Source organism: Nannobrachium achirus, assembly GCF_963921795.1.
Source record: "Nannobrachium achirus genome assembly, chromosome: 5".
NCBI classification, from domain to species: Eukaryota; Metazoa; Chordata; class Actinopteri; order Myctophiformes; family Myctophidae; genus Nannobrachium; species Nannobrachium achirus.
Window position 1 is genome coordinate 30521114 of NC_137814.1, and position 8722 is coordinate 30529835.

At 43.7% G+C, this 8722-nt stretch overlaps 1 protein-coding gene across 1 annotated transcript; it reads right to left on the reverse strand.

The window, feature by feature from the left end:
* Positions 1–529: 529 nt before the first annotated feature.
* On the reverse strand, positions 530–1781 carry ptf1a (pancreas associated transcription factor 1a; the record flags this gene model as incomplete). Its single annotated transcript, XM_080726723.1, has 2 exons — positions 530–732; positions 1139–1781. The coding sequence occupies 2 exons, from the start codon at positions 1779–1781 to the stop codon at positions 530–532; spliced, it is 846 nt and encodes a 281-aa protein (XP_080582849.1).
* Between the last annotated feature and the right edge of the window lie 6941 nt (positions 1782–8722).

The window sequence follows — 8722 nt, forward strand, 5'->3', positions numbered from 1 at the left end:
TTGAATATATTAACTGGATCTCATATATTATGTTATAATGCTTATACTACAGACTTATCTGTGTTGTTAATTGGTTTTGGAGCTCGAGTGAATGGAAAAAAGCATGAATATGTTTTAAATTATCAAAAGATTTTATTTGAAAAAATTGCATATAAATTAAAGCATTGTACAATATAAAAATAGTAATTTATCGATTGCTATTAAATTAAAACATATATAGGCCTAGGCCTATTACAAAATTGCATGAGAGACAAATTAAATACACATTTTCTACATGATTGCCATTTGCCAGAAATACAAAAATAAAGATCGATCTCATAAATATTATGTACAACAGATACACACAATATCAACAACTTGTGCATTTTTACAATGTGCTTTCAAATGCAATATCCACATTCACATCAAGTAAATCGTCACATTTATAAAATGTGCATCGTAAAAAAATAAAAAATACAATTAAAACATCAAGCTGAAGTGCTGCAATTTAAGTATTTTAAAGTCAGTTTCCTTCTTTTTTTTTTTTTTTTCATGCCACCAATCCAAAGGGGGGCTCATTCTCGATGTTGGTGAGGGAGGACTTTATGTGGACTTTGCGGGGGTCTTCGGGGGTCCAGACCTTCGCCGTCCGGATAATGTTCTGGTCCCTCAGCTGTTTCTCGTCCGTCCATGACAGGGAGTGACCGGCCAGGGGAGGCAGGCCGTAGTCTGGGTCACTGGGAGACGGAGATCCTGGGAAGGGAGGAGGACAATTGGTCAATTAGTCATTTGGTCAATTAAGTAAAACAATATGACAAATGATCATTATAGCCTTATATGTCAACATTTGGTATTTATTGTTTACTTAGATCAGTGGATCTCAAAGTGGATTCCAGATTTCCAGGGACCCAGTGGGTTCCTTTAGGGGGGCTTAAATGGACCCATATAAGTCTGTAACTCAGGACGAACGGGTCCATTTGGTTCCACCCATTTGTACACTGTTTGAGTTAAACGGAGACCTTGAAACTTTTTTTAAAAAAGTTTGAGAAAAACTGACTTATATCATTATAGGGCATCATTCGATGTCCTATAATGATCTCAGTAAAAAGTAAAGGCCAAATGATGTCCTATGAATATATTCAAGGGAAGGTGAACTTACTCGTCCCCCGGTGGCAGATGATGACCTTCTTGGGCAAGGCGTGCGCCTCGCCGCCGCTGCTCCTGATGGGCACGTCGGACTGCACCAGCTCCGCCAGGAAGTTGATGTAGCCGATGGCCAGGCGCAGCGTGTCCACCTTGGACAGCCGCTTCTCGTAGGGCAGCGTGGGGATGTGCGAGCGGAGCCCCTCGAAGGCGTCGTTGATGGACTGCATCCTCCGCCTCTCGCGGACGTTGGCCGCCTGCCGCAGCTGCTGCATCTCCGTGTCGGAGCGCATGCGCCTCCTGCGCTTCAGCAGGTGGAGGTGATGGTGGTGGTGGCGGCGGGCCCGAGGCGACAGCTCCTCGTCGTCGTCGGGCGTGCCGGTGTCGGCGCAGCCGTAGGAGAAGTTGGAGGAGGAGGAGGAGAAGGAGAAGTTGCCCAGGTCGTAGTCTCCGTCGTGAGGCGCTGTTCTGCCGCCGTCCTCCTTGTAGTAGTCCTGGAAGTGGCTGGCCAGGAACTCCACGTCCTCGTCCAGAAAGTCGTCCGTGTCCATGGCGCCGTCGCCTCGGGACGACTGGTCGGTGAAAAAGTCGTCGTCATCGAAGTAAGGAGGGGAGGAGAACGAGTCGAGGCCGGAGAAAGGGTCCAAGACAGTGTCCATGTTTTGTTTTGTTTTGCGCGTCTCCCTTTTGATCCTCCCAAAAAGGAACAATAGCCTCTATGAGTGACCAGTCGTGTTGTTTTCTCTGCTGTGTCTTTTTTGGACGGTCAACACTTTAGTTTTAACTTGACTGACCGGCACGCGAGGCTGCTTTATAGCGACATCCATAGTCGCGTGCCGTTCGCCGAGAGCGCCAACCAATCACAGCTCAGTCCGCGAGGCGCACCTCGAGATAATCCTCGCAGGACCACGCCCCCTCTCCGCCACAGCGCTCCCTCACTCTCTCTCTCTCTCTCTCAGTCTCAGTCGTTTTAATACCAATTTAAAATGTAAAGCTTATTAAATGCATAGTGCCTATACTTTACTATTCCTGTTCGTGTAATGTAGTGTTTTAGGCCTAGTGTGATGAATGAATGTAGGCCTATACGTGCAAAGATATTCATTTACACGAAAATCAACCCACAGCAATTTACACAAAACTCTTGAAATGCTGCCGTGATATTTCTAAAAGAGAATAATAATTCAACTTGTGTCATTTTAAAGGTAAGATTTTGTAATATGCCTACACTGACAATCTGGTCAGTGTTAATAGGCTATACAGTATAGGCCTATTAGAGAGAGGCAATCATTTAGCAGCAGAGTTGCCTGTATTGCCTAGAACTCAAATCAGAATCAGTGACATCACTTTCCATCAATTTGATGATTGATGGATTGATTGACTGTTGCCTAATGCTCCTTTTAGCGCGTTCTGTTAAGGCATATTCCTTAAACTGGTGCTGCACAGTATAAAACCACTAGACCAAAACAATGCTTGCTTACGGCGATGTTCTATGGGTCACTGCAGCTTGTCACCTCACTACGCCGGTCCTTTATGACAAGTACCTGTTTCTATCAATCACTGCTCTGCAAGCAGGTTACCATTGGTCTGTCTGTTGTCAGAGACAGGAGACCCCCCCCCCCCATAAACACATGCAAAATATTCAGGTTGACGTCATCTCGTTAGATAAATAATTATTTGCATTTGTCATTCATCATCTATTATTAATTTGGTAGCGTTTCCCCGACTCAATCTAGAGTAGGCCTACAGGCTAAATAAATAACCGAAATGACAGGACAGGACTATCACCCAAACCGAAGTGAAAATAGGCCCTATAGATGGTCACTTTGCCCTTTCGGCGATTCAAAATTAGTCAATACAAGCTCACAAGGCGGTGATGCAGTTTGTAGATCTGCTCATTTTTTTTGAAAGATTTGAAATGTATCGCCTATATACCTTTAGATTTGGTGGCCTGCTTTTTATGCCAATACAGTACAAATTGTATAGGCTTAAACAGAGTATTTCTACTGTAGAAATACTGTTTTGCAGCACAGCTCAGTTTACTTAAAGTGTAGCAAGTGTAGAAATTCTACACTTGCTACACAAGTAAACTGATTTTCCACCGATTGCAGTCCACGGCTGACGGCTCCACACGGTCTACTAAGTACATTTACTAAGTAGCTACTGTATTTAAGTACAATTTTGAGGTACTTTTACTTTCCTGGAGTATTTCCAATTTTCAATTTTACTTCTACTCCATGTCAGAGGCAAATATTGTACTTTACTCCACTACAATTGTAAAACTTTTTTACTAGTTATTAGTTACTTTGTAGATTTGGATTATTATAAAACATACATTAACCACTTCAGCCATAGCCTATATATTTTGGCCATTTGAAAATAGACGATCTAAAATCTCAGCATTGTGAGCTTATCTGTTATTTTCAAAAGACCTTTTGTACATTTTAAAACTTGTGAAACGGGACCTTCTGGCTTCTGTATAGGCTAATACTTTCTACGTTTGGTACTTTAGGCCTATACACTATGATACCAATACTTTAAGTCAATTTTGAATACCGGACATGCCTGTAAGTAACAGACTAAACTACTGCAGTATTGATACTTTTACTTCAGTAAAACATTTGAATACGGCACACACCACTGCACTGACTGCGGGTTCTTCACTCAGCACCAGAGATAGAACCCAGCATATTTTCAAGTCATTTATTTGCCGCATAAGTGGTGCCCGCACTATAGTGCCATAAATGGACGCACCAGTAAAGCGGTCGACGGGCCACTTGTGACAGCCACTATAACGTTTTTATTGGGGAGAGCTGGTCGACAGATAAAAGCCCAGCGGTGGCCCCCGGGGGCCCGCGCCCATACACTGACACGTCGTGCGACAAATGAACAACCGCCCGGTACCTGAACATGCGAACCAGGACCCCAACTGGTCTGGAGTCGGTGTAAGTACGCATGTGTTCAACTCATTCATATGGGGACACAGTGAAAGGCCAGGGAGGGGGGGGGTGACTTTGTTTGCCTGAGAGAAAGGTCCTTCTTTCAAACCCACGGTGTGTGTGTGTGTGTGTGTGTGTGTGTGTGTGTGTGTGTGTGTGTGTGTGTGTGTGCGTGTGTGTGCGTCGGTCGTTGGCGAGATGGCAAGCTGCAGCACGGCGCACGGCCGTGGGAAGAAGGCCACTTGTGCCAGTCAATGCAACTTGTCGCTTATAAATGAGGGGCTTCTGGTACCGCGGCCGCTGTTCTGTTCTCCTTTATAACCCCCCCTCCAACACACACACACACACACACACACACACACACACACACACACACACACACACACACACACACACACACACACACACACACACACACCTGATTTATGGGCGCCCGCGCAAGACACGTGTGTGAGTGTGTGTATAAAGGGTCGAGGAGAGACGTCGACTTTCACATTGTGTCGCGGGGATTCCGCGTCCAGAGTTCGATTGGTTGATTGATTGATTGATTGAATAGTTTATTAGCAGTTTGCATTATAGTAAAAGGTATAGCCACAGGACATGCAGCCATACAAGCACTAAAAGGTTAAAGACCACAAGAAAGCTTGCTTAGGGGTCCCTTAATGTCCCTATAATGCTGGTGAATTGTCAATTTGAGGTTTCAATCGTTATTCCAACAGTTTACTCATTTTTTTTTCCCGAGTCACGGACCACCATTTGATGAGATTTAGCATCTCAGATTTGTTTCACATGAATTCCATGATGTTGGCAAGAGAGTTAACAGGCAAACGTTGATCAAAATAACAATTCTTCTCATTGTCTAATTGTGTAGGCCTAGACTGTAATCATGGACGGATTAACCCCTGCGAGGGCCCCTGGCCAATAATTTTTTTGGGCCCCCCACCCTCCATCATAACCCCCCCTCCCTCCTGATGCACACTACCCAGCTCGTATTTTAAGCCATGATTATCATCTGTGGTCCCAAGAAAGCACCTGTAGACAACAGAGGAGGGGCCCACACATTAGATTTGTAATTAATGTATACATTTAATTTTAGTAAATTGTCAATGACCACGCGGCCCAGTTCCCCTAAGGGCCCCTGAGAGTCAAGGGCCCCTGGCAACGGCCCCACCGGCCCAATGGTTAATACAGCCCTGACTGTAATACAGGTGTTTGACGTTAATTTAACTCTTGCGAGCGTAAAATGAAACCAAACGGACCCACTTAAAGTGGCGAGTGAGTGCCGACCCCTCGCCACTGGTACCTGGGCAGGTGACTGGTCCTAATATAAAGGGCCTCATTAATTCGCATGATTTCCCCTCTGTGTGACGGGGCGGACCGTGACGGGTGTGATGGTACATTGATGCATTCAGTGAGCGGTGGGACATGTGACCCGCTGGCCCCGCTGCATGCTGCAAGGCGGACAGGCTGCATGGGAATGGGAACACTTGCTCCCCTCACGCACGGTGGACGGACGCTCAACAAACTCCATAAATGAGACGTCATAGTGTGACGGGGTCACGGTGCGTTTGCGTTAATTTAAAAGCAGTGGTTTTCAACCCGTGGTGCGGGGACCACCAGTTGTCCTTGAGGGAGGGGTTCCAGGTCCAGGTCCCCAGCTAAATGATGGAGAGTCCGTATAGGCCTATAATTAACCAAATGGACCCTTATAGATCTGTAACTCTTGAAAGTGTATAGATCTGTAGGCCTATATCTTGACTTGAGCGTGCAATGAAACCCAATGGACCCATACGTGTCCATTTGGTTTAATTTTACATTATTGTCAAACACCTACATTTACAAGAACTCTGCACAATTATTTTGATCAAAGTTTGCCTGTTATCTCTCCAACATCATGGAATTGAATTGGATTCAAACACTATTAAACTCTTGACATTTGTTTTTCTAGACCTATACGCTTTTGCTGACTTTAGATAGGCCACTTTGGTGGTGAAAAACGGAAAGGAAATGCGAAAAAAGTGAACTACAGCTAAAGTGGCATTAGCCAGAGATAATCCCTCACAGCGGTGATCCAGCACTAATCCATGTAATCTGCGCCACAACAAGGGATTAGCAGATTGGATAACTCAGATACAAATTAAATGGATTTACTGGACTATATCATTTTAACATGGAACATGATAGAGAATAAACACTGTTTTGCCGCATTTTTGTGAGTAAATAGCCAGCCTTTTAGTAAACACAAAAAAATAGGCTTTAAGAAAGAACACACATTTCAAAATTGAATAAAAAAAAATCACCTGTTGATTTTCCGCAGGTATAATAAAAAAAAATCACCTGTTGATTTTCCGCAGGTATAGACCGTGCTTTGTCATTTCTTGACAAACATTTGAAAAACAAGATTCCTTTTTCATCAAACAAGCAAATGCATAATTTAACAGTTCACTGTGTCATCATGAACGACAACACGAGGCAATAAATTCGCCAACAGACCGAGGCGCACGGCCAGTTTTGTGCTGCACAATTGAACGTTTATGCCAACATTACACGCGTTTTTCTATTCAACATTTTGGTGACCTGTTACCTGAAAGACTCGACGGGGGCAAAAACGTCCAATGACGAATGAGACACACACGCACACGAACGGGCGCGCACGCACGCACACGCGCGCGCACACACACACACACACACACACACACACACACACACACACACACACACACACACACACACACACACACACACACACACACACACACACACGAGGCTGAGGCTGAGGCTGAGAGAGGGTCACAGTGTTTGAGTCATGGGAATCCTGCCACATGCGCGCGGGACACGGATATAAAGCGAGGAAAAGGGACGGGCGTCGGGCGGCGCTCGGGTTCCAGATTGCCAGACAAATTAGAGCGGCTCCCCGTATGGATCTGCTGGTTAATGAATGCACACGACACACAGACACACATGTTGAAGAATCATCTTTCTCTTTTAGATTAAACCAATATAATATTGCTCCTTCTGCTGTAGCCGCTCTGTGAAAATGCATGGAGGCCAGAGCATTGATAAAATGTTACATGAAACGAATGTAAGCAAACTAGAGGCTAAAAATATAGTCTGACAGTTTGGCACATCTCCAACCCTAACTCTCCATTCTCTCTTGGGTGTAAAGTAACTAGATTTACTTAAAGGGGCACTCCACCACTTTTCAACCTATCTTCATTTAATAGGTCCTCACTAATGTTCATGATAAAATATCACCATTTTTTTCTACTCAGTTTGGGTCTCATAGGAGAGCTGTGGGTGGGTCAAATCCTTCTACCGGTGACATCATCAATGGGAAATGCAAGCTAATAGAAACTGCAGGCTTTCTATTCCTGAAAAAGTTGCAATGTTAAAGTGGAAGCCATTGTTCTCGTGATAATAAAAAAATCTAAATATTTTTTTCAAAAATATTATTTAAAAAAGAATTGTCAAACGATGATGTCACCGGTAGAAGGATTTGACAGCTCTCCTATGAGACCCAGACTGAATAGAAAAAATGGTGCTATTTTATTATGAACATTAGTGAGGACCTATATGAAGACAGGTTGAAAAGTAGTGAACTACTCCTTTAAGTACTATACTGAGGTGAGGTTTGTACTTTACTTGAGTAGGCTATAATACATTTACCTATAGGCCTATACATCTTGGATCCAAATTTGTACTCCACTACATTTGGAAAACTTTAGTTACCAGTTACTTTGATATAAATGATAATTAATAATAGCCTATAGCCCTATTTGGCTATTTGAAAATAGCAGATCTACAAGCACAACGTAGCATCGTGGCGCGTTGTGAGCTTGTAAATCTGCTATTTTCAAACATTATTTTGCAAAAATCCTCTGCTGGCATGAAACTGCTCCATTCTCATTTAAATGCATTGGCGGAATGGGGAAGCCACTCTCATAGCCTATGTATGGTGTGGGTGCGTGCAGCTAACAGAGTGTGTCTATGTTGCAGTATTGATACTTTTACTTAAGTAAAATATGCGAGTACTTTTTCCACCAGCACCCCTTCTCTACCCCTCCATCCCTTTAATACCCCCCATCTTTCTCTTCCTCCTTTAGCCTACCATCTATTTGTGCTCTCCAATTATGTCATTTATCCAACCACCTCTCGCCCATATTTGGTCATATAGTACGCATTGCCTCATTGCCTCCCGTACATATAAGCCTAAAAAGGCCCCTTTCCCGTACTATTCAGCCGAGAATCTCCCCCATTCATAAAGAATCAAAAAAAAGCCGAGCAGCCAATCAAATGGCTGGCCGTCATCCACGTTGGTTTGGACTATAATAATAATAATAATAAAATGGCCTGGGACTGTATTTTTATGGCACTTTTATAGTGTTTTTCCAAGTGCTCAAAGCACTATATTATTGTGCTATAATAGATGTTGACAGAATGTCTTTACACAACCTGATTCACGCTGATATCGCTTTTGTTGTTGTTTTTTTATTATATATATATTTAACAAGGAAGTCCCGCCTACTGCAGTGCATCCGGTTTACTCCCGTTGCACTTCCTTTCACTTTCACCCATAGAGTATGCTTACACCACCGTCCCACTTGCAAAAGGCGTGCTGTTTCCGTGATCCGCTCTAGACCGGATGGTCAAAGTGTTTGTTTACA